The 26868-nt window shown below is 40.0% G+C and overlaps 1 protein-coding gene across 1 annotated transcript in view; it reads right to left on the reverse strand.

The window, feature by feature from the left end:
* Positions 1–1195: 1195 nt before the first annotated feature.
* Positions 1196–26868, reverse strand: part of KIF6 (kinesin family member 6) — a 284172-nt gene continuing 258499 nt past the window's right edge. The window contains exons 18-22 of the mRNA XM_065401377.1: positions 19705–19789; positions 18969–19104; positions 16644–16738; positions 6768–6857; positions 1196–1355 (exon numbers count right to left, since the gene is read on the reverse strand). Coding sequence (XP_065257449.1) covers positions 1196–1355; positions 6768–6857; positions 16644–16738; positions 18969–19104; positions 19705–19789 — 566 coding nt within the window. The remainder of the gene's footprint in view (positions 1356–6767; positions 6858–16643; positions 16739–18968; positions 19105–19704; positions 19790–26868) is intronic.

Here is a 26868-nt window from a genome sequence, read left to right on the forward strand (position 1 = left end):
AACCCCCTCGCTTCCCCACTGACGATGAATAACCATAGACTTGACCCCCACTTCAGCTTGTGCTTGCTAAATTCTGTGCAAAACATACTGATTTCTGTGGCACTCATGTTGATTTTTGCAGTAAACTGAAATGCATGGAAATACACTTTTTAAAATAATAGATTACATTATTGATCATATTTTAATTGTTTATTTGATGAAAACCTGTGGCTTTGAGTATTTTCCAATTCGTAGCATAATTTTCAGTTGCTGCAAAATTTAATACCATTTGAAGTTGAAGTTTATGCCCTAAAGAATACATGACTCCTACCAATCAAGTTATCTGTATTTTGTACATGAATAACAAAGAGCTTTCAGATTTCATCACTGCAAGTTGCTCAATAGCATGAAACGCGGTGGTTTCAGTCTGAAACTATGTACATTTTGGAAACTAAATTTTGCTTTTATGTTTTAGATTTGCTTGAATCTGAAACTGAAAGTGAGACATGGGGTTGCAGAGTGGGGTTATACAAAGAACAGTATTTGCAACAAAACATTAAAACTTTACATTTACATTTTCATATTTTGTTTGGATTCTGCAAAAATTGCCTTGATTTTACATTACACCTGCAAGATATCACTGTTTTGTTTTTTTTAAACCTGGACATTTTGGGGACGATACATTTTTACATTAAATTTAATGGATCCAAGTGAAAGACCTAAAATTTCTGGAAACTTTGATTTATGAAATTTCACTTCAATGCAGATCAGTTTTCATATTATAATACGTGATCTCAAAATTTCAGGCATTTTGTATGAAAACTGCCTTTCTCACAAAATAAAACAAAACAATAAAAGTGATGTGCTGGCATTAGTCAATGGTCCTGAATAAAACTCTAAATTTCATGAACCAAATATTTGTTTGTACAAACATCTGTGGACAAAACTGTTGAATTTCATATAACTACATTCATAGGCTTCCAAAGTACAATCAGAAAAAGAGAAAAAATTGCATTAGCAGCAAAGAAATGTTTCACTTATAGTAGTGATGGAAAAGTGGTTTTAAGAAGTGCTAGCTAATTGTGATGTTTTACAAAATAACCAGAACATTCCCAATAAACAAAACGGTTTTTTCCCCTGTCCAGTTGCTTCAGTTGTGCTTGATCTTTGTCCATGCTGAAGATATGATTGCACAGGTTTGACATATACAAGTCATTCATTTTTTCTCAGTCAAGCTGCAGACCCAAAGTGGTGAGTTGTTCCTGGTTCTTAAAGAGAGAAGGTGGGGGAAGAGGAGAGATTTTTGAATTGTCCATATTTCTTCATTTACAAAGGGAGTATTGAAGTGCAACAAGAAATTCACTTGTTCCCCAAGCCTGAAAGGAAATAAGGACACTGTTAATCAGACTGTAGTTCAAGACATTGTCATCGATTTTAAACCAATGGCTACTCCACAGACAAAAACAGATGCAGGGCAAGAAGAGGTTTGAATCCAAGAGTTTTAGGCCAACATATCATTGACCTCCAACTGTTTTCACTTCGCTACCCCAAGAATGAAGGGTGAAACAAATTTTTATGCTCACAGAGCAGCCCTTTGTAAGTAACTTTACTACCTGTGTTGCTCTTTTTCAAGAATGATAATGTTAGCAACCCCAGCAAGCTACTCCAAGGCGGCTTGATGAACAGAGCGATATCCAAACGAGTGTAAAGTGCTGCATGTGTGCCTGCTTTAATTAATGTCTGTTTGTAAAGCTCAGAGACATGAATGGCAATGATCTGTGAGCGCCTAACTAATCTCCCCCTGGGACCCCTTCAAAGAGGCCATTTTCCACTGTATTACTTTCATTAAGGATGTTGTGCATTCCCACGCTGATGCCTTTTCTATTTATGAAACTTGTTTTCCACACCATTGGCCTCTGCACACATTTTATCCTCTCTTTTCAGCTAATACAAAGCAGAGCCTTTGATGTGTTTCTGGGCTATTGATAGCATGGAGCAGTTTCAAAGGGCCAGGGTCATTGAAGGAAAGGAGAGGAAGTATGATGACATCTTCCACGCCTTAGCAGACTTTGGTTTGGCTCAGACAATGTTTTCTGCCGGAGTCACCTGCAGGGATTTCCCATGAAGAAAACCAAGCTCCATGAGTGAAATGGAACAGCCTTGGAGAAAGCACCATTATGGAAAAGAGCTCAAATGTTTACAGAATGGATAAGCCTAAAAAGGTTTGGACTCTGAGTAGGCAGTATGGCTTAGTGGATAGAGCACTGGACAGGGACTCAGAACAACTGGGTTCTATCTCTGGTTCTGCCACTAGCTTGCTGGGTGACCTTGGGCAAGTCATTTCACCGCCCTGTGACTCAGTTTCCCCATTTCTAAAATGGGAATAATGATACTGATTTTCTTTGCAAAGTGTTTGAGATCTAAGAGCTAGTTATTATTATTGTCCGCTTTCCCAAAGCACCTGCTTTGAGCAACTCCCTCTTCCTGCCCACTCAGCTTCCTCTGAACTTTACCTGAGATTTCTTTACCTAACAAGCACTGCTCTGGGACCTCTTCTTTTCCTTTGCCCTGAGCCCAGCTGCTCTCAGTGGGTATTCACCCATGAAAACTTATGCTCCAATACTTCTGTTAGTCTATAAGGTACCATAGGACTCTTTGTCGCTTTTTACAGATCCAGACTAACACGGCTACCCCTCTGATACTCAAAATCCTCTGTTAGTTAATCCATGAACAGTCACTGCAACAGTCACTACTATTGTCTACTGCCTTTAGCCTGAATGTATGTGTGGTTAAGACTTCCTTTGCATTGGGAAGCACTGGTGGTGAAGGTCAGGAGAAGCAATGGAGAACAGAGATAGCAGGATCCTAAGACAAGGGGCTCTCAGAAAGGCTGGGTATGTGTCTGAGGGATGCGGAGAACTGAAATAATTTAGGGCCAAATCCAATCCTGTGTACTAAGGATGTGCTGGGTTTGGGCGAGAAGTGAACAGAGGCGTCCACCTGGCTTTCGAAGGAAAGCTCAGAGAGGGACCCATCTACTGCACCTGGTGGACAATCTGCTGGCTAGGAACTTTGCTAGGACCTAGTGCATATACTGTAATGTACAGTGCTTGGCAGGCTGTACACTTCTGTAAGTCACACTACATCTTCTAAGTCATCTTACACTGCACTGCCAGGCTGGCTGTGGTAAGCATCATGCACGTGGTACCACACTTAGCTCCATAGTGTTTATAACTGAACTTTAGCACAGTTTAAAATGGGTTGACCATCCTCTGTTCTGTAGGAGTCTCTTTCAGACACAGGTGGGCCTGAAACGTAAGTTTATCAGTTTTGGTAATGCCTAGCCTTCTTTGAGATCCACACATGATGCTACGTGATGGCCTACAGACAAATAACAAGCAGGTTAGGGAAGGCAGCTGACAGATTCTATCTTGATGGGCTTTCAGAAATGATTTCATGACAAATTGCACCCTTGTAATTCAAAGTTCATTTTTTGTATGTTATAAACGGGATGAATCTTGAACCTTCTAAAAGCCTTAGATGTTTGCTTTAAATGTTGCTTTTTTCTGTAGCCTGGCTCGTAGGTGAGCTGCCTACAAATTCAACTTTAACGTCTCCAGAAGAAGCTTGACAACAGCCTTACTAAATTAAGACAAAAGGGAACCCAAAGCCTAAGTGTGCTGAGTGTTTGCTTTGGATGGGCATAAGGTGGCTGGATTTGCAGCCTGTGTGTATTTACCTGAGAGTTATTCCTGATAAGCAGAGTGATACTAAAGCACCACTCTGTGATAACGCTAACACCATCTGCCAGGGCCTGATAGCTTGCAGAGTAATGCTGTCATCAGCACTTGAGCGGTGATGGAAAGTTATTGCTTCAGCAATCACTGCTGCTTTCATCTTCTCTCTAATTTGCTACTGTCATTAAAAACTGTTGTAAAAAACCCCAAACAAACAGAGAAGAAACTTTTGTGTTTGTTGTGATGAATTACTTCCAGGCCACCTCTGGGTGCCACTGCTGTGTGCCTTCTACCTACTGCCAGTTGTATTTACTCACACTGTAGACTGAAATTTACTGCTCACCTATGACTACTCTTACCCTCTGATTTAGTGACAAATACCCAAAGGGGATTTACATTAGCATTGATATATAGATATATGCATTACTGCTGTATCAGAGAGCTCAGTTTGGCTTAGTACGTTTAACAGGGTTTACCTTTCTTCTGCAGGAGATTCTGTCTGGCTTTAATGAAAGCCAGAATGTCAGCATCAGTCTGGCTGTCTCCAGTGAGTGGGACAGACGAACTTGAACTCCGGGGGGTCCTGAAATAAGCAAGTATATTCAGGGACTCAGATGGGTAAACAGACTGATTCTATATTCTCTATTCCCATCTCCTTTTTTTTTCTGTTTGAAAAAAAGATAGATTTAAGGGCTTTCTCCTTAGGTTATGTTGGCAGAAGCCAGCCTAAGTTAGGACAGAATCAAGCCCACGGCGTTTTAACTTTCTGATCTGTATATGCTTTTAAAATACACCTGGATTCCCATAAACCTAACAAACTGCAGCCTGTTTAGTTATTACATGCCCTCCCCTCACACACACAGAGTTAAAAAATATTTTAATGTCAACCCACAGAAAATTACTGTCAAGCAGAATTAAATAATGCAATGAGGTTACTAGAGAAATGATGGGTGCATCATTGCTACAGTGACTCTTTGCTACAGAACTGATGCTGCTATTAGCATGGGACAAATCTGTTGCCTCCTTGCCTCCTAGAGGCAAGCTGAGTGAGCATTCCATGGAATAGCATGTCAGCATGTATGTACATGTAGAACTAGATTGTGGATCATATTATGTTCATGACAGAAGTCACTGCAGCCAGGACAAATCTAGGGGATAAAGAGCAGCTTACTGCAATATCTTTTTGCCTATTTAAGTCCCAATCCTGCATTGAGTCCCTGTGCCCGTGTGGTTAAGTCAGGGCCTTACATTATAAATTCTTTGACACAAAGATCATGGATCAGATCTTCAGCTAGTATAAAATGGCATAGTTCCATTGATGTAAATTTACACCAGCCGAAGATTTGGCCCTATGCCTTCACATTGGTTTATAGATGAACTAGTCCACAACTGGTACCATAATAAATACTACTACCACTACTAACATTTTCCAAATAGAAACTATCATAATCAAAGCACAGTAAAAATATGGAGAGGAATCATGTTTATATAGACATTCTACTTTTTAAAAAACTCTTTTCTAATTTTGGTTTTCTCTACAGCACTCAAGTAACTATTATGGCAGAATATAATCTTGGCTGATATAGAACAGATGTCTGATATGCATGTTTATGTGCTGCTAATTAAATCTCTAGTTGGTAAGTAGTAGTCTGCTGGCACAGAACCAAGATGGCAATTGTACAGAAATTGTTACAAACTCCACAAAATGTCTATTTTTATCTAATTAACAAGGCTATTCTAAAACTCCAACAGAGCACTATTTCTTAGGATGATCTTTCTAGTAGCTATTAGTGGAGACATCTCTATAAAAAGTATAAGGATTGAGTAAAAACTGAGGACCTTAGGGAAGAGTCAGATATTCTCAGTTAAGGAAGCACACTTTGTCACATCAAAGTCAACGTCCTCCTTTATGACCTGGAGTTACTGTTGTGCAGCATCTCACGGGGTCAGACGCAAGCCATCAAGCAGCCATTATCAAGAAATTATTCAGCACAGTATAGTAACTAATTCATATAAAAGTTAACTTTTCTGTACCATCTGCTGAATTTTGATTAGCAGCAGTGTTAACAGTGAAAAATGTACAGTACATAAGAGCAGGTGATGCCTAACTTCCTTTTTAACCTGTTTTTCCTTTCTGTCTTTCTCACACACACACACAACCACATTTCTGAAACACTGATCTTTTGGGAAGAAATTTTCCATGCTTTGCCTCTGTCCCAAAAGTGGATTATTTTGGAAAATTTGAGGAAAATACCTTCTGCTCTTTTTCCTATTGCAAATAAATAAATATAAATGCTAACCACATCTTCTTAGATATGGCTATAGTGAAAAACGGCTTAAGTGTTAAACTTGAAGCACAGCAGGGTTATGTCTAGTTTTTTTGAGGGGTGGGGGGGGGGGGAGTGAACATAAACAAAAGTGATTCCAAAAAATCTCAGTAGCCTCTGCTAACAAATTCGTCGAACATAAGGCAGCTATGCCTCCTTTGAGAAAACAATACAAATACTCACTACCTAGCCTGACAGACACAGGGATTGTTGTTCTCACTTGTTACTGGCATAATTTGCACAAAGGAGATTGTGAATGTCTTAAGGAAATACACACAGCAAAATTCTACTAAAAATCCTGCTTTAACATCCACGCCAGGGGAAAATCATGGTGGTGAAAAATATTATGGATCTCTTGATTTTAGGGACTCTGCATCCTACATTGGTCTGCAAATTCTAAGATCCCCATTTAAAAACAAAAGAATATAAAAAGAGCCTTTTATGTTGTTTTGGTATAGGGTTCACAATATGAACCAGCAGAAAACTGCCTCTAGTCAAACAGGAAGTGCACGAAAGGTGGGGAGTCACCTCTCAATATGGGTGCATGGGGTATAAGTGAGGACATAGACTCGCCTTTAATTATAAAGTCAGATTCAAAATGAGCAGCTTCAGTATGTTATTAAGAGACACAGAGAGATGACAATGGATTGTTCAGGATTCTAAGGAACTGGAGACAAAATGCCAGCCTACCTTACCCTCTGAATGGCACCAACATGCTCCCTACCTTGTATTTGAAGTTGAGTTGCTGAGCCTGCTCAAGTTGTTTTTCCTACCACGATCTTCATTGGGGCTGACTCTACTGGTATCTGAAAAACTGGAGGTGGAAAACGGAGGGATAATTAAGAGTTCGTGTGGAGGAAACTTTTGGATACATCTGAAATGACTACAATGAAGCTGGTTTTTAGAATGTATTTGTTTTAACTACAAAAAACATCTTTTGCTTTCAGGAAGAAGGGAATTTTCTATCCAACTTATGTGATGATGGCACTTGCACAGTGAATATGGCCACAAAAAGGCACTCTTAGGACGTAATGTTTTAGAGTGGCAAATAAGGTGGTAAAGAATCAGAGGAAATGCACCATTTCACTCTCTATGCAGGAGTTTTAATTTCACGATGGAGCATTTTAGTGTATTTTAGAAATACATTTTGTGAACTTTTTTACTCTCTAAATTAATACTGAGCCAAATGCTGAGGCCTTAACTCATTTTGTACTCAGCCTTTACTCAGGCAAAATTATTATGAAATCAAAGGGAGACTGGATTAAACCTGAGTGAGGACCTACGGATCTGGCTTGTTGATCATAGCTATGCTTATTGCAAAAGGAGAGATGCCATTATCAAGGGATCTCTCAATTAGGAAGGCAGATTTCTGTCATGGGATGTCAATTTTCCCTTGTCCAGCAGCTTTCCTGTGTCTATGGGGTAAGTACATACAGCAGTATTTCTTATGCCAGTACTAAGAGAGAATTACAACATGGTGTTATTCAGAAGCAGTGTGTTTCCGCTAGGTGGTGGGCTTGGTGTATTCCCGCTTTTTTAACCCTGCAGTAGTTCATTCACTTTGGCTTATGAATTGATGTTTCTGGCAGAGAACTTGAAAAAGGAAAGAAATTTATTACTAATATTTTACTGTGTTACATCGTGCCAGGTTCAGTTTTGCAGAATATACTGTGCCCAAGAGTGTAAGTTATTTTCAAATGAGAAGTTCATAGATTATGGGGTTGAACATTTCTCTTTAACTCCTGAAGTCCTATACCATTGGTATCTGCCTACTGCATTGAAATGACACTCACTTTAAATTAATTAAATACAAAATGCAGTTTTCAATAAATGTTTAATACTTCATGCTTAGCTCACCCCATTGTGTCTGGGTGTTACAAGGGCCTCAAGAGAATGGGTAATGTGTGATATATTATTACTGTGATGCAATAACTAGGCACAAAGGAGTTCCACTTTTCTTGAATGTTATCAGATCAATACAGGACTTCAGACCTTGAGTAAAATTTTCAAAAACATCTAAGTGGCTTAGAGGTGAAGTCCCACTTTCAAATGTGACTTATGCACTTAGGAGTCTTCTCTTTGACTTCCAACTAGAATTAGGCTCCTAAATTCCTAAGTCACTTTTGAAAATGGAACTTAGGCTCCTATATCAATTAGGTGCTTTTGAAAGTTGTTCCCTACAGTTTTCACTCTAAACATACCTGAGGTTTATTTGGGTTGCATTAGAAAAGTATCAACTTCCTTTCTGACAGGGTTTTGGATGGCCCAGACAGATCAAGCTGCCGATTTCAAATCTTGTGGGTTACAGGGTTTCTGTGGAGTTGAAGGGTGCGAGGTATTCTGTGTAGAGTGGGCAAAATATTTGCAGCAAGATTCAAACTGCTTGAAATTTGAGCATTTTTAGTGACTTCAGTTTTGTGGGTGGTCTTTTCCCCCAAACTTTTAGAGCTCAAATGGAAATTCGCCAACCAAGGATTTTTTCCTCAGAGACAAGGTGGGTGAAGTAACATTTTTTATTGGACCAACTTCTGTTGGTGAGAGAGACAAGCTTTCGAGCTACACAGAGCTCTTCTTCTGCAGACACATTATAATCTCCACAAATGTTCAGAAATGTGACATTTCAAGAGCATGAAAAATGGGCAAAATGGAAAACGCTACAAAAATGTTGTGAAAATATCTCCCCAGTTTCACACAATACCTATACAGCGAGTGACTCCTGCAACCAAAGGAACGAAATGTGAAGACAATAGCAGGCAAGAAGTCATCAGAGAACGCACAGGACCTGAGATTATCTCCTGTGGAATGTAAATTAAGAGCAGGGGGCCTCAAGGACAAAGCTGGAGAGCTAAAGGGTCTGTTGAGGTCAAGGAGAAAGATTTGGATGTCCATAGAGTCTGTTGGAGTTGGAGAAAGGGAGTTGGGTGAAGCAAAAGGGATTGGATAAGGTTAAGAGACAAAGATCTGATTGAGCTGGAAACAGAAATGGAGACAGAAATGGGAGAAGGGAACCCTCCAGAGCTTCTGAGAAGATCTGTATAAGAACCAAAATTTTCTAGACTCAATGCGAATGCAACATGTGAACAGTTCCATCCTTCACTAGCAGTTAATCTAAATATCCAATGACTAAAGTTGAAAATACAAGAATCTGATAAACTTCCTAAATAAAAACCAATGTGAGAGAGGAATCGGGGAATGCCCATCCACCAGGATGAACTGAATACTATCCTTGTGTTTTGGAGTGGAGCAGCCAAGGAGTACTGAGCCAGAATTCTACAATTTAAGATGTTTTACAGAGTTTGTAGGATGTCACAGACAGACAGACAGACAGACAGACCGACCCACACCCACACAATTGCAATTAACTCACAGCTTTATGATGGTGACAGTGTGGATAAGTGAGTGCATTCTGATGCTTTGGGAATTTCATCAGGTATATTTTTTAGTAAAAGAGTCTCTTTTATTCTGTATTTCATATTGCTCTTCCCTTCACACTATATTTTCACTCTGGGTTTGTTGAGATATTCATAGACCTTTTTCAATCTGAAATGGAAAGATGATCAGCCTTTCTCTGTTTTCTCCCCATTGCAGAGTTTTTCATCATTGTGACTAAATTAATTTCCTTTGAATGGATTGGATTTGCTGCTTCTAACAGCCTCATATGACACTTGTTAGGAGCTGTTCACATGTTGCATTTGCACTAAGTCTAGAAATTCTGGATATATGAGATGATAAATTTAATTTAGATTTGGAAACTTTTATTAGAAGATCTAGGAGGATTTACAATGAATGTTGCTGTGTCTCAGTATCACTTCATATGTACTCTAAAGATCTTATCTGATGCCTATATGCAGCTTATGCTCTTATTAGGTAACATTTTTGTTCTTATTTGTATGCATGGATATTTTCATTATACTTCATTAAAGCTTACACAAAACCTAAGAAAATGGAACACAAATTTATAAGTATTTTTGATGTCTCTGGCTGTTCTAACTCATCAGATGTTGTTGACCTCTTTCTTAATAGGTTGTCTCTACACCCCCATCTCTACCAAGAATTGCAATCACTGTCTGAAATCTCTTTTGGCACTTATGCTTTTTGAACATTTCAGATTACTGTTTGCGACCAGAGAAGGTTATAAAATATTCAAAACTACCTAGCATGAAGACTTGTCCCAAGAATGGCAGAGCAAGCAAGTTTGGATTTGAAATCAATGTTTCTGGTTAAGCCTCTAGAAAATGCATGGTATAAATGTCAGCTATCTGAAATACGTCAGAGATGGTAACATGAGTAAGGCAACACTAGCTCACCTGTGTAACACAGCACTTTTCCTATAGGAAGGTTAATCTCATGTAGAATACATTGAGGATGGCTTGTGTGTAAGTGTGTGTATATACACCTCTACCTCGATATAACGCTGCCCTCGGGAACCAAAAAATCTTACCGTGTTATAGATGAAACCGCGTTATATTGAACTTGCTTTGATCCACTGGGGTGCGCAGCCCTGCCCCCCCGGAGCGCTGCTTTACCGCATTATATCCGAATTCGTGTTATATTGGGTCACGTTATATCGAGGTAGCGTGGTATTAAACAAACCCCAGGTACTACATTCAATTCTGCTGCCACTGAAATCAATTGGATTTTTGCCATTCCCTTCAGTGGAAGAAAGATCAAGCCAGTGGTTTGGGGTCTTTAAGGCCTGATCCTGTGAGGTTCTAAGTGCCCTTGCTCAGCACTTCACAGAACTGAGCCCTTAGTAACACAGACTAGTTTTGGTTGAGTTGCTAAGGGCTGAAGCACTGTTTTATTTAAAGGAAGATAAATATTTGGCCACAAACTTGTTAATTTTGTCCATTTAAACCTAACAAGGATTACCAAACTCTTCTTGGACTTAAGTTAGAAATTGACCTGATACATTATCATGTATTACTTGTAGATATCTCTTCTCTTTCTGCGACCTGACCATCTCTGCTACCTCTAATTAATGACATTCCCAACTGCCAGAACAGCCATTGCACAAATTAAGTATTTTATTATTCTAAAACGTTTGTAAAGTGCCCCATAAACCATAATAGTCAACATAAACTGTGCATTACAGACTTGTGAGATGACCAAAGGGTTTTCTTAGAATGAATATATAGAGTTTGAGAAAGGTTACCGTAGCCAAATCCCTGAGTTGTATCCTGGGATTGTTAAATGTGCCAAGACAGACATTCCATTACTTCTAATCCTGAAGTCTTTGGTTTGAATGGTTTTAGTGCATGCTTATTCTGTCAGTGATAGTCTTACATTTCTGACGGGGAGCCTACTAAGTGTTAGATTTTATGTCCATTCCCTCTTGGATATGGCTCTCTATTTCCACTGATCTACATACAACATTACATGGTATATAATTTATATCAGCTTCCACTATTGCGACCAGTCTGCCGGATGGGTGATGGTGGTAGTATCAATTTATATGAACGTATTACCAGTTTCTTGGTGGACTGGGTAACAAAGGGCCATTTGTGAACCAGGACTATGTAACAGAGAGGGGAAGTTATAGCCAAGGTCTCATCCTACATAATGATGGAAATTAATAAGTAATGTTACTGAGTCAACTGGGTACATGGGAATCCTTGGGCAATGAGCATTCTGCTATTTTATATTCTGAAACTGTGAAACTGGAAACTTTCCCTCTAAAATGTTAAAGCCTCAACCAGGTTCCAAAGAGCAAGAGTACATTTTCATGCACAGTGGGATACTAAGCCTGCAGCTCCCCCCCCACAATAAAAGAGCCGTGTTTCTAATTATGCGTGCATACACTGAAAATGTACCTGTGTGAAATTGGTTTAAAGAGCTTAACATAAAATAAGATTAACTCTCCATGAAACTATGAGAAAAGAAGAACAGTGGACTTCAAAAGGTCACTACAAAAGTAACATAAAGGAGGAATTAGATACGGGAAAACAAAATTACAACTACACTGGCTCCTCATAGAACATCACATCAGTTCAAGGTCTCTGTCCTTACATTCAAGGTACTTAATGATCTTGGCCTAGGCTACATAAAAATCACCTAAAACTCCAGGACTAGGACCACAGTAAATAGCTAAACCCTGCAGCCACAATGGAACTGTCTAGTGTAAGGGTAAAGTTTGTACAGGAGAAATCATGTTTTCCCTATTGTTTTTCTTCAGTTTGTTCATTTCAGCAGCCCTTTTTCTTTACCCCCAAGACAAAATGCCGTAAGCAGACTGTGATACATGGGGGGGCAGGGGGGCAGCTCCCTTTGATGTAAACCCAGCCAGCCAGTTAGCTGTAAAATCCCTCTTGGTCTGTTCTCTGCTTGCTTTACCTGTAAAGGGTTAACAAGCCCACAGGTAAAAGAAAAGGAGTGGGCACCTGACCAAAGGAGCCAATGGGAAGGTAGAACTTTTTAAAATTGGGAAAAGAACTTTCCCTTTGTCTGTTTTTCTCTGGGCTGCAGGGACATGGAGCAGTAATGCTGTAAGCAGCTTTAAGCCAGGTATGATTACACTGGTCTACAATTTTTGAGAAGTCGTCTGCTTCAGAGATAAAATGTGCTATTTATTATGTATTTTGATGTGCTGAATTCAAATATGACAATTAAAACAACTGATTGGCTACTGTTTCTAAGATATTTAAGTTTTTACATTTTATGTCTATGTATATTGTGTAGATAGTAGAGTTTTAATCATAAATTGTAAACCTAGGTCTTTTCATGTGTTTATGGTTGCTTTACATGATAATATTTCACCTGTCCTGTTTATGTAACACTTTAAAAATCAGCAAAAGGGTTATATAAATAAAATTTATTATGAAACAAAAGGCAAAAAACTATTCTGTACATAGTTTAGTCCTATTCAGTGTCTACTCAGTGCTTCTTGGCTTGTCTCTTGTATTCATTAAATGGAGCATCTCTTGTCACTGTCCAGCAATAGTCTGCAAGCATTGATGGGCTCCATTTGCCCTGATAGCGTTTCTCCATTGTTGCAATGTCCTGGTGAAATCGCTCGCCGTGCTCGTCGCTCACTGCTCCGCAGTTCGGTGGAAAAAAAATCTAGATGAGAGTGCCAAAAATGAATCTTTAGTGACATGTTGCAACCAAGGCTTTTGTATGCCTTGAGGAGGTTTTCCACCAACAACCTGTAGTTGTCTGCCTTGTTATTTCCGAGAAAATTTATTGCCACTAACTGGAAGGCTTTCCATGCCGTCTTTTCCTTGCCACGCAGTGCATGGTCAAATGCATCATCTCGAAGAAGTTCACGAATCTGAGGACCAACAAAGACACCTTCCTTTATCTTAGCTTCACTTAACCTTGGAAATTTTCCACGGAGGTACTTGAAAGCTGCTTGTGTTTTGTCAATGGCCTTGACAAAGTTCTTCATCAGACCCAGCTTGATGTGTAAGGGTGGTAACAAAATCCTCCTTGATTCAACAAGTGGTGGATGCTGAACACTTTTCCTCCCAGGCTCCAATGACTGTCGGAGTGGCCAATCTTTCTTGATGTAGTGGGAATCTCTTGCACGACTATCCCATTCGCAGAGAAAACAGCAGTACTTTGTGTATCCAGTCTGCAGACCAAGCAAGAGAGCAACAACCTTCAAATCGCCACAAAGCTGCCACTGACGTTGGTCATAGTTTATGCACCTCAAAAGTTGTTTCATGTTGTCATAGGTTTCCTTCATATGGACTGCATGACCAACTGGAATTGATGGCAAAACATTGCCATTATGCAGTAAAACAGCTTTAAGACTCGTCTTTGATGAATCAATGAACAGTCTCCACTCATCTGGATCGTGAACGATGTTGAGGGCTGCCATCACACCATCGATGTTGTTGCAGGCTACAAGATCACCTTCCATGAAGAAGAATGGGACAAGATCCTTTTGACGGTCACGGAACATGGAAACCCTAACATCACCTGCCAGGAGATTCCACTGCTGTAGTCTGGAGCCCAACAGCTCTGCCTTACTCTTGGGTAGTTCCAAATCCCTGACAAGGTCATTCAGTTCACCTTGTGTTATGAGATGTGGTTCAGAGGAGGAGGATGGGAGGAAATGTGGGTCCTGTGACATTGATGGTTCAGGACCAGAAGTTTCATCCTCTTCCTCTTCCTCGTCTGACTCAAGTGAGAATGATTCTGGTGCATCAGGAACCGGCAGTCCTTCTCCGTGGGGTACTGGGCGTATAGCTGATGGAATGTTTGGATAATGCACAGTCCACTTTTTCTTTCCCAACTGGAGGCACCATGCAGAAGTAACAATTGCTGGTATGATCTGTTGGCTCTCTCCAAATCATTGGCACTGCAAAAGGCATAGATTTCCTTTTCCTGTTCAACCACTGGCGAAGGTTTGTTGTACAAGTGTTGCAGCATATGTGTGGGGCCCACCTCTTGTCCTGATCTCCAATTTTGCAGCCAAAATAAAGGTGATAGGCTTTCTTAACCAGAGTGGTTATACTGCGCTTTTGTGATGCAAAAGTCACTTCACCACAAACATAGCAGAAGTTATCTGCACTGTTCACACAAGTACGAGGCATCTCTGCTCACTTTGGCTAAACAGAAATGTGTGCCTTTGCAAAATCAAACACTGACAAATAAGAGAGCACGACACTGTATGATTTCTAGAGCTGATATAGGGCAATTTGTTCAGCAGAGTGATGTAAGCTTCATTATGATTGCATCATCCACGACTTCTAGGAATAACATGATGCAATTCATATCATGTATGATGCAATACCAGCTTCAGATTGCATCATTCATTGTTTTGCCTAAAAAGCAAGTACTGTCCAAACCTTGTCATAGATGTATTTTAGTCATTTCTGGTTTAGATTGAGATCCCTTCCCTTTATAACTCACTTATCCTCCGCCATTCCCAAGTCAAGGGTCGTATATACTGACCCAACAGCTTATCTTGAAAACTAGAGTCAATCAACAATTTTAAGCATCATTTTCGTTCTCAGTGACCCAGAATTAGTAAAGATTGACTACATTTATTTCAGAAGGATTTTGGCTGTAGAGCAGTGTTATAGATTATCAATTCATACCTCGAACCTACTTATCTGGAGCCTCAGATATGTAAGTAAAATTAGGGACTGTCTAAAAAGATGCAATTAGGGTTATTTCTTTTATTTCTTATTGGCTTGTGGACTCCTCTGTACTAACACCAGATGCTTTTGTTTGCTTGTAACCTTTAAGCTGAACACCCCCAAGAAAGCTATTTTGGGTGCTTGATTTTTGGAATTGCTCCTTTAAAATCTAGCAAAAGCCTAAATTCCAGATGTATTTTTTTTCTTTTTCTTTTTAATAAAATTTACCTTTTTTAAGAACAGGATTGGATCTTTGGTGTCCTAAGAGGTTTGTGCATGTTGTTTGATTAGCTGGTAACCACAGCTAATTTCCTTTGTTTTCTTTCTCAGCTCTTCCCCGGAGGGGGGGTGAAAGGGCTTGAGGGTACCCCACAGGGAGGAATTTCCAAGTGCTCCTTTCTGGGTTCAAAGGGGGTTTTTGGCATTTAGGTGGTGGCAGCGTTTACCAACCCAAGGTCACAGAAAAGCTGTAACCTTGGGAATGTAATACAAGCCTGGAGTGGCAAGTATTAATTTTTAAAATCCTTGCGGGCCCCCACTTTCTGCATTCGGAGTGACAGAGTGGGGATTCAGCCTTGACACAGACATACACTGATTACTTACAGCAGTTAAATTAACTGTGGTATTTGTAACATTCCCCATTCTAAATACTGCCAATACCATGATAAATGTATTACTATAGTACAATATATGCTAAGATTTTAATGGCACCCACTGCAGGTAGCTGTAATAATGCCATAATGCCAATTAACTGGTCTTACAGCCATGGACATACCACAATATTAAATACTTCGTGGCACACGTGAGGTAATTTGCGTGGTTCCAAAGCCAAGTACATTGTTGACGTACAGTATCTTTATAAACCAGGAAATCAGGCCATCCCTAGCAGGGGATAAGAGAAGGGGCCGAACACCACTAGAAATAGGTAAATCCTTTTCATTGGTTTAATCTTGGAGCATGTAAACTGGTAAATTCATGTGTGAACTAAGCCTCTCTCTACATATGTGCAATGACATCACTCCATAAAATGGATGGATGTGAGAGATTTACCTTCTTATCCTAAAATTGTAGGCTGTGAAATCAGAAGTGACAGATGCCAGGGTGGGGAAGATGGCTGCCTTTTTTAGATACAGGGAATGCTTCCCTATTCTCAGATATCAAATTTGCTATAAAAATCAAGTGAAGAACAATAACTATAGCAACAGTGGATTTTTCACAGTAAAACAAGGTTTCACACTACAACTAGCCACCCTAAGTACTACTGCAAATAATAAGTGAAAGATAAAAATATTTCTTTTGTATCTATTTGTCCATCAGTCCATTTCATGTCCAGCACTGTGGTACCTCAGCAATACATAATTACCCAGGTGCAATACAATTTTTACTAAGCTGTTTTCCATAGAAAATGTTTGCAACCTACAGAAGAGCTGAGAGGCAACAAGCTCCAATTAATGCTGTTATCAGCTGCATAGATGGTGGCTGAGTAAGGGGAAGGAAAACATTCAGCTTACCTGTTAGTATACAGATGTTGCTGGGATTCAAGAGACTGGGGGGAAGCCCTCAAGGCACTTGCTGAATTGCTCACTGGTAGTTTCTCTTGCTGGTCCTAGAGAAACAGAAATGTGCATGGTAGGATTTTTAAAAGCACTCAACATCGGCCTAATTCTGCTCCCATGAAAGTTAATGGGAGTTTTATTATTGACTGCAATGGTAACAGAGCTAGGCCAATCCTCAGTACCTTTGAGAATCACAGCCAAAGCCTTGTATACAAACAATGCTTTCCAGTTTAGCTGCATCCTCCTGCTGATCTTATCATTGGCACAAGAACTCCTGTAGGCATTACAAGAAAGTGTTTAGGAGTGGTTTAAGAATTTCTTAGCTCAAGTTTCAGGTTTTCAAAATGTCTCAGCAGCAGGTGCTGGCTGACTTGAGTTACTTAGGGTGTTTAGATTTTTTTTTTTTTTAAATGGAGATATCCCATCTCCTAGAACTGGAAGGGACCTTGAAAGGTCATCGAGTCCAGCCCCCTGCCTTCACTAGCAGGACCAAGTACTGATTTTGCCCCAGATCCCTAAGTGGCCCCCTCAAGGATTGAACTCACAACCCTGGGTTTAGCAGGCCAATGCTCAAACCACTGAGCTATCCCTCCCCCCAATAGATCTATAGATAGGTCAAGGTTCAAGGTATCAAAGTCATTATTTAGTCCAGATTTCTAAATCTTCCATTGATGAATCATGAGAGGCTGATCTTGGGCCTCTCCTGTGGACAGACACAGAAGACATCCTCCAGTAGGTACAGGGATTATACTTCACAGCTCTCTGAAAGGCTGTGTTTGCAGATAGCAAGGCCATTAATCCCCTCCCCATTGCCACCCACACAGTTACAATGTTTTGACTTAACATGTATTTTGCTACCAAAACTTGCATTTAAGCTAGTTAAGTTGCCTGATGCCATATCAAGATAACAAGTTCATGAAAGTTAACTGTATGTTCAATACATTTCTTTATAATGTTTTCATAAAACTACAGTTTAGTTATTAATATAGATTTTTTTTGGAACAAAAAGAAATATTGGCTGAACATGTTAAAATTTTATTTACTAATAATTTTTTACTCAAGGAGTCAATATTCTCTTCACATGGTCACATAATACATGGATTCCTTGGATTCTGCATTCTTCTTAATTTAGGCTCACATGTTATTATTAGTTACACCATGCAGACATGATCTCAAATGTTTGGGGATGATCTTCTACTAGCAGACATAATTGGGCTCCTTTCCAACAAGTTATTGCCACCACCATCTATATCTTAGCAAAATCCTGCCAGGAAAGACCTTTAGAGAAGTGACAATGAGAAAGCCCATGAGAATGATATCTCTTGTGATGTTTTTTGCTTTTGTGATATCTCTTGTGATTGTGAAGCCCTGTATCTTAGCTTGTTTCACTATGGTACAAACTTTTTACATATTATTTTAAAATAAACCTATTTAGTTTGTTATAACTACAATTATTAAATCGGGGACCTCTGCTTCTGTGGATTTCCTAAAGTTGGCTACAGTATCAGTTGTGGAAGTTGGCTGGCGAGCCAGGAGCTGTGCTGGCATTCTGAGCTGAGAATAGGTGAACCACAGGGGAGCTTAGAAGTTCTGTAGGGCTACAGGAGTCATCAAACCCAGGGGAAGTTGGAAATCAGTTGCCTGTGTTGCTTTCGTGGATGTGCTACTGGTGGTGGCTGCCATCTTCCAAACGCCATGTAAATTGTAAAGCAGCATAGTTTTGGTGAGCAGTAAGAGATAATCTGGCCCTAAGTCTCCCCTAGTCACTTTACATTCTTTAAAATTCATTGGAATCGAATGGATCATTCCAATGTACTCAGTATTCAATGAACAACTTCCTGAGCAGGCCGTTCCCCATCTCAGAACAGGCCGGGTGCAATAGATGTCACCAAGATCTTTCAATTCCATTTGGAATTCCTCAGACAAGTGTTTCTGAAGTAAAACGTTTAAAAAAAAGGTTAAAAGAAATTGAAAACATGATTAACATGTATTGTTTCTGAGTTAGGTTTTATGTGAAAATGACTTCTTTGGAAGATGTTTAAGAGGGTGCCAAACTAGGGCACACAGTGGGGAAAAAGAGCTTGATAGTTCTTTCACTTGCACTAGTTTTACACTAGTGTAACTCTCAAGTTCTGATTTACACCACACTAAGAGTGAGGAGAATCAGGAACAAAGCTTCAGCCATAATAGTCCCCTTCCTATCTAATCAATGGTTTCTTTAGGCAACAAGTGCAGATTTAATTTTATATTTGCATACTGTTGAAGGAGACATGCCGATACCTGCAGATTCGATGCCTCCTCAGACCACCAGACTTCAAAGTCTTTTTGCAGCTTCACCTTGGCTTTTTCCATAAGAAGTTGCAAGTGTTCAATCTCTATCTTCAACCCTTTCAAGCGATTGAACATTGTTTTATAACTGCAGTGAGAAAGGAGAAGAGGGTTTGTTCAGAACAAAGAAGTTTTGTCTTTGGCTCTGGGAAAACATGCTGACAGATCATTAATGTAGTTTTATGCTACCCAGGGCAGTTACCAACCCTGAACTTCAAAACAACTTCTCAAAGCCAGGGATGGGAGAGCATCTCATATTTTATTAGCACTTCTATGGGCAGCAGATACAAAAACCTGACCCTAGAAAATCATTTATTGCTCCTGAAACAGCCACGGGAGCAAATAACAGATGGATAAGTATGTTGTCTTGGTAGCACCCCTGCCAGCTTAGGACCAAAGAGCAAATTTCTAACTCTGATCCCAATGAACAAGTTGCTAACTCTGATCCTCAGTAAGTAACATATTGCACTATTTTTAGACTGCCAGACCACGCTTATAGGAAACTAGCTGACATTTTAGACTGAAAGTGGAAAGTTAATAGTGAACCAGAAAGATGGCATTTTTGTAATAATGTCAAAGCAAAGCAGAGGTTAGCTGTGAGTACTGAAGTCTTATTGGGACATGCTGCACATGTCCAGATGTCATTTTAATTTGATATTTGAAGTATGTGATGAGGCAGAAACGACACCTTTTTTTCTCTTCTTCAATTTGTGCTCGAAGCCTCTCTTCCACGGGATCAGATTCATTTAGCTCTTCAGAAGGACTGGTAACACCTACAAGTAGAAGTTGTCAGGGGTTAGCAATGATCATATGGAGTAGGGACGAAAGAGAAATGCATTTTAATTAGAATAAGAACAGCTTGAAAAGTGCTAAGTAGTACTATGGGGTAGTGCATTAGTCTTTCCCTTCTGGGGATCTGGGTTCCAAATCCTAACTTAGGCCTGGTTCTGATTTTGCTCACACCAGTGTAACTCCAGTGACTTCAGTGGAGTTAATTTGAAGTTATACGAATGCAAGATCAGAAACGGGCCCTTACTGTAAATTACACATAAAAATTAGCTTGGCTGTCTCTGCATAGTCACCTGTAGATGTTTGTCTACATCTTAAAACTAACTCCAAGTTGATACAACTGGCAGTCTCTGCTAACAGAGGTGAGGACTGAAATAGCAGAGGCGCTGCAAGTCAGGACTGAGGTACAATGGCAGAGGTGGAGGTGCCTGGGACTGGAATAGCAAAAAGGAGTATTGAGGTACAAACTGTGGGGAAGATTAACTTTGATATGCACTAAATTCAACTACTGAATATAAACAAGGGGAACTGCTTGAAAGTTGATGTGCTGCAAGAGGTTAGATGAGGCAAAAAGAAATGTGAGGGGAAATACTGCCATAGAATAGAGTCTAAAATGCATGGAAAGCAACTTAGGATCTTTTTATTCTTCACTTCACTTTGTTAACCTGATCCTTGCTACTGGACAGTATGTTTGCGCTTCAGCAGCAGTTTTCTCAACATTTGCTGAAAATCAGGAGGTAGAAGATACATTAGGTCAGACTGGAGGCACAAGTTCCTGGATGGTTTCTACATCACAATGCCAGAGTGTGTCTGATCAGTGTGATGCTGGCAGACTAGATGCCAGCTCATGCCAAGGCCCTAGGTCTCAATTGAACACTGACAAATACATAGCTGGAACCAGCCTAGCTCACCTGGATGTTAGTACTGTTAAAATAGGTATTAGAATTATAAGAATGTGTTTAGCGTTTAAAATTTATGAAATGGTTGTAAGTTGCTGCATGCAAATATCTGTACGACATGTTATAAGGTAATATTTAAGTGTTTGCTTTGTAACTGGAAATCACCAGACAGGAGAGACGGATTAATGAGTGTGAAATACTAGTTTCCAACAGCAGGTGCAATTCTTGCCTGACAAAGGAGGCCTATTAACACCAGATGAACTATTGTGGAACATCAAGGGGACACAGGACTTCATTGATTGATCTTCTCCTCCCCATGAAGAGATGTGCAAGTGAATTTGTCCCAACAGCAGAATTTGCAACTTGAAGCAAAAGTGGGGAAGGAATAAAAAGCCCTAACAAGGAGGAACTGTATCTCTTTGCTGCTTGGACTCTTGGGGGGCAAGATTCCTAGGCATAAGCAAGGGATTCCTCAGTGCTTAGCCTCGGCTAGCCTGAAGGGACGTATAGATCTGGCTTATTATAGAAGCCTCTATTACTTTTTGAAACTTAAGATGAGAACTCATTTGTGTGTATGTTCACTTGTTTTAACCTTGTAAATAACTCTCTTATTTCCTTTTCCTAGTTAATAAATCTTTAGACAGTTTATTATAGGATTGATTACAAGTGTTGTCTTTGGTGTGAGATCTAAGGTGCAATTGACCTGGGGTAAGTGACTGATTCTTTGGGACTGGGGATAGCCTGAATACTGCTGTGACCTTTGACGTAAGGGACCATCTATCACAAAGGTAAGCTTACCTGGGTGGTAAGATAGATCGGAGTTCCCAAGGGAACTGTCTGTAACTCCATGTTAAGGCTGTTATAGTGCTTGAGGAGTTTACACTAGATAATTGGATGGTGAAAACTAAATATAGAACGCACAACCAATTTGGGGTTTGTGCCCTGCTTCTTAACAGTCTGCCCTGAGGTTGGTATTCATGCTCTTGAGCTATTGCAGGACAGCTTGACAATCAGGATGTGCCTTAGAACTGAACTTCCACACTCAGTACACTTCTACAATATTTTCTCGTTCTGGGAGACAGCCTTCCCAACAAGGACTAAAGTAACTGGGCTCAGTTCAGCAATGAAGGAAATGTCAAGTTACCTACTAAAAACGCACAACTATTACAAAACCACTTTCTATTTCTAGGGAGTGTCTTAAGGTTCCCAATAAAACAAGTTTTGCCTTTTTAACTAAAGAAAAATGCAAGGAACAAAATATTTGCTGTACAATACACTTCGGTTTCCATCTCAATTATTATTTCAGCCAAGAAAATAAATTATATGTCAACCTTTCATTAGGCCTAAGGAGTGTACCCTAGCTTCAAGGAATGGAATTCTGGCTGGAACACGAGGGCAGTAATGACCTCTCTTTGCCTGTCAGTACTCCAGCTAAAACCATTATTCTTTTGTTGTTACACCCTGTGGCTTAATCAAAAATAAGACTGAAACATATTTAATTTCACCAAAAGTACGTAAAGGTCAAGTGTGTTAATACAGACTAAAAAACAAGGTGAACAAAAACTACACACACAGCTTTCATTCCATACAAGCAGACTATAAGAGAAGGGTAGGGCTGAGTGGGGCAGTCTGTGGTGGAGTGGGTGCTCTTAACACATTAAGAAATGAAACCCTTTTGGGTGTTAAAGCAAACAACATATGAGTCAAAAGAAGTGTCGGATTCATGGCAGAAGAGGTGTCAAAAATTAGTGGTGTTATATGAATACACTACAATAAAACACAATAGATAGTGAAGTCCTGGCCCCATTGAAGTAAATAGTAAAACACCCATTGGTTTTAGTGGGATCAGGATTGCACCCCTAGTCTCCTCCCTTATCCATCCATATCTCCATTTGGTAGTTATGCCAAAATACTGTAGGGAGAACAAAACTAGTGGGTCAGATGGCTTCATTAAGGCACAGGTATACATTGGAGAAAGTGCAGCAAAGGACTCCTGATGCTCTTGAGGTTCAGGGTGAGTGTTCCCTGTGCACCCCTCCCTTAGGAATTTGTAGCATTCAATCGACTCCATTGTCAGCCAGTTCTGCTGGTCATGGTGCAGTGAGTGAATCAAAGAATTCATGGAGAAACTGATCATACTTACCTACCTTTGTGAAGCACTGCGATAAGCATGGATGAAAAGCACTATTTTCAGTAAGTGATACATACTGTTATCATCAGTGTTACCATGGCAGACTTTGTAGTCAACTAACTTGAAAAATTCTGGCTTATTTTTGTCCACAATCAAACTGAAGATCAATTCTGGGACTCTGAACTTTAATCTCTCTAGGGAGCCCATATATTACTGGCCCTGAATTTGTTCTAGGAGTCAAACATTCTAGAGATTTATTGTCCTAGTACCTCAATTAACATTATGTCCTGCCCTTCAGCTGTACCTTTGCAGTCAAAGGTTTTCATTTCAGCATCAGGCAATCTTGTATTTAACTACTTAAATTTATAGTCACTTGAAATAATCACAGTTAGAGCTGTCTTCAGTGTCCAATTCATCTTGGTATTGCTTTTATTTATCCGTTCTGCTACTCTTGGCAAACTCAGTCCTGAGGTTGTTGTGCTATTAAGCTGGAGACTACAATGCTGTTTGGGTTGGTTTAAAAAGAATCCCCCTTTCTTTTTGTTTGTAGGGAGAGTGGAGTTACTCAGGCTTTCTCCTTATCTTTTGATTCCTCCCCTAGGCCAGTTCAACCTGTCTCGTTTGATTGAGGAGTGGATGTGACTTTCTCCAGGACGGCATTATGGACACATTTTATACAAAAATAGAGATGGACATGAACTGCGAAATTCAGATCTAGATTCAAACTTTCCCAAAGGTTGAAGTATTTGGATTGGGGGTTTTGAATCAACCGTACCTCTAATTATTTTCTAATATGGTGTTTAAAACATTCTACCAGATGGTAAGTTCTATGCATTAAAATAAAACAATAGTCTCATCTTCAACCTTTGAAAACATTACATTTATGTGTTTTTTTTTTAAAAAGCCACACCCATTATGTTGTCTCTTATTTTGAATTTTAGCACAGATGCCAGTAAGGCCATCCATCATTGTGTTGCTTTGCTCTGTATGATTTTATCACTGGCCTCACATGCTTGTGTAACTTGTGTCCAGTGTAGCATGATACCTGGAATACACGGTCTAGCTTCGGTGTCTCTGTTATGAGTTCTTCTGGTTAAATACAGATTTCTATTTTTGTTTTCCACTCATTGAAGCCTCGTTTGAAACATGTCATCATATTGGTTTGCTCCTTAAAATACCTGGCACATGGAACAAAAAGTGTTTCCAATTCAGCTGTACTCAAGCCACAGGAATTTCTGAAACCAATGTGACTAAAACTTTGCCAGTGGTTTCCAAATGTATAAGTAGTAAATACTGAAAAATGCAGGTGAATAGGTCCAAATTTAATGTGTCCCACATATGGCAGTCTATATAGTGGAATAATATAACACCTGAGCCCTGGTCAGAAAACACCCACTGATCTAGAACCTTGACTAAGTTTACTACTGAATTTTGCCACTAGATTACATAAGGTTTTTGTCATCAGTTATCTTGCCCATTTTATTACCCAGAGCCATACTTGACAGTTCAATGATGGTATTTTCTCTATTATTTAGATCCATAAAATGGGTACATGGCTTATCATCTATCCATTTTAAGGTTCCTATACTGCCCTTCACAATAACATCTAAGCACTTCCATGAAAAAGTCTCTTTGCTAAATTTTGGAATAAACATTTTCAATACAAAAATAAAGTGATAGAAATTACTTTTGAGCCTTCTCATTTGCTTGTTAGAAGAGTGAGATGTTTGAACTGCAGTGCCATCAGGATGCAAATGACAACTGGATCCAAATGGTTCAGTGTTCTCCCCACCCCCAGTGCCTGGTCAAAATAGGAGCTTGGATGACAGGAAGGTGACAGAAGTTCAGTCAGGGTGAGACACAGGTAATGTGGCTGGGCTGGTTGGAAACATTCAGAGAAAAAGGCCACGGTATCTGCTTCCTCTTTTGATGGGATATGCCTGCTTGTCTCTGTGAACTTCATAATGTGGTCTTCTTGGATGCCCAGCTGGATGAGGCAGCAGTAATTAATAAAAGTTTTTCCATGTATGTCTGGATAGGACATTGTAACCTTTCCTCTTGGATGCAATCTATAAAGCCCTATATGGTTGGATCCTGACTACCATAGAAGCCACCTCTCTCCATGTGCACTTTCTGGACAGTTGAGACAGCAGGGGCACTCTCACCAACAGTTCCTAGAACTTAGCGTCTTGAGGCTTGATGTAGGGTGTTCTCAGTGGAAGAGGGAATGTTTGGCTCTGGAATCTGCTTCCATCCGTAATCCAGCAAAGTGTGAGATTATCCTGCTGAGTGAGGAGAAGATTTCCCATGCTGTGAAAGTTTTTGAGATTTCAAAAAAATCCCATTCTGCACCAGGATGAACCTGAGTCTTGCTGAAGTTTTTTGACAGGAGGGAGAGGGCAAAGGAAGAGAACAAGGGACCACAGAACAGCCAATAGTTCAGAGGTTAGAGTACTCTGCTGGGCTGTAGGTGACCCATATTAGAATTCTTGCTCTGCCTGATTTAGAACAGTGACCTAAAGCTGGGAAGTAGGAGGACTTGGTTCAAATGCCTGATTTAGAGTTGGGTCTCTCCCACTCCAGGCCAATACCCTAACCACTGAGCTATCGAGTTTTTTGCACTCTCTCGTCGGTGCTGTTACACTTTGTATAAATAAGTAAATATTGAGTGTGTGAAAGATTGACTTTATGGCATAGTAGGTATAGCACTCAGCTAGGATGTGGGAGTTGCAGGTTCAAATCCCCTCTTCTCACAGAAACAATTATTTATACAAACAGCATCATCTCTGACAGGGGAGACTGAGACAGACACATGCCAGAGTAACCAATAAACTGGTTAATTAGAGTGAAATCAAGATTAGGCTCCCTTCACTGATATGTAGGTCAGACCCAGATATCTGTGCTCAATGGCAAGAGTATAGGATTAAGCTGGAGTGGTGTCTCCCAAAGCAGGAAAGTGAGACTTATTACATTTGGGGGAATAACTGTCAATTGGGCTTGTTTGAGTTAGGGAACCTGCATTATAGATTAACATTGTAGCCAGCCCTGGGGAGTCCTTATTTGGGCAGTCAACTGTAGCAGCCCTTCAATGGCTACCTAAGGGTGCCTGAGATGGCTGAACAATATTGTCTCATGCTGGAACTGTAGAGATCTGGCAGGGTGTTTGGTTGTGAGGGTGTGGATCTCTTGATGTCTGTGGTAGTAGGCAAGGGGAGATGAGAAAGGAAAGGATTTGAAGTAAAGCATAATCCAAAATCAAGATTGTTTAGTCTCAATTCTATTGGTTTCGCACTTAATTAGCTATCAGAAGATTGGGATACCAGTGAACAAGTTTCTGGGCCTTCACTTCATGCTGACCAATGCAAAGTTAGTGATTAATAAAGCATCAACTGTCTATAATTTGCAAGACACGTGCTGGCCAAGTTTTGGTGCTGATGACTCTAGCCATATACTCAGTTCAGTATGAACCAAAAGGAAATGGGTGAGGATGTCTGGCGATGCTGTTTGTATCCTGCCTGTAATGCAGATCTTCCACCCCAAAACTAGAGTAAATACGGGGGGTGAAATTCAGGCCCTAATGAAGTCAGTGGCTAAATTGCTATTGACTTCAACAGGGCCAGGAATTCACCCAGTATGCCCATCTTGTGTGAAAGTCCTTGGATGACGTTAAGACAAGACTGGTGTTAGTACTGCAACTGTTCTGTAGCACTGCAAAGTCACTGCATGAGGTATCGAGATTCCTTCTAGGAGGAACCAAGGCTGAGAGTACTCAGTGACTTTAACATCTATGTTGATGACAATTCTTTTGAGGCAACCCAGGATTTCACAATTACCGTGATGTCCACTGGTTGCTACCTCAATTCATACAGCTGGCCAGATATTTTATCTGTGGTTGGGTTGGGACAGGAGGTGGGCTAATTGTGCTTCTGCCCAGGTCATGGACTAACACTGTCTGGTATATGAGGTTGGGATACATGTCTCCTGATGGGATGAGAGACCAGTTTGATTTCTGTCCTCAGAGATTAATGAACCT

This window comes from Emys orbicularis, chromosome 3 (assembly GCF_028017835.1).
Source record: "Emys orbicularis isolate rEmyOrb1 chromosome 3, rEmyOrb1.hap1, whole genome shotgun sequence".
NCBI classification, from domain to species: domain Eukaryota; kingdom Metazoa; phylum Chordata; order Testudines; family Emydidae; genus Emys; species Emys orbicularis.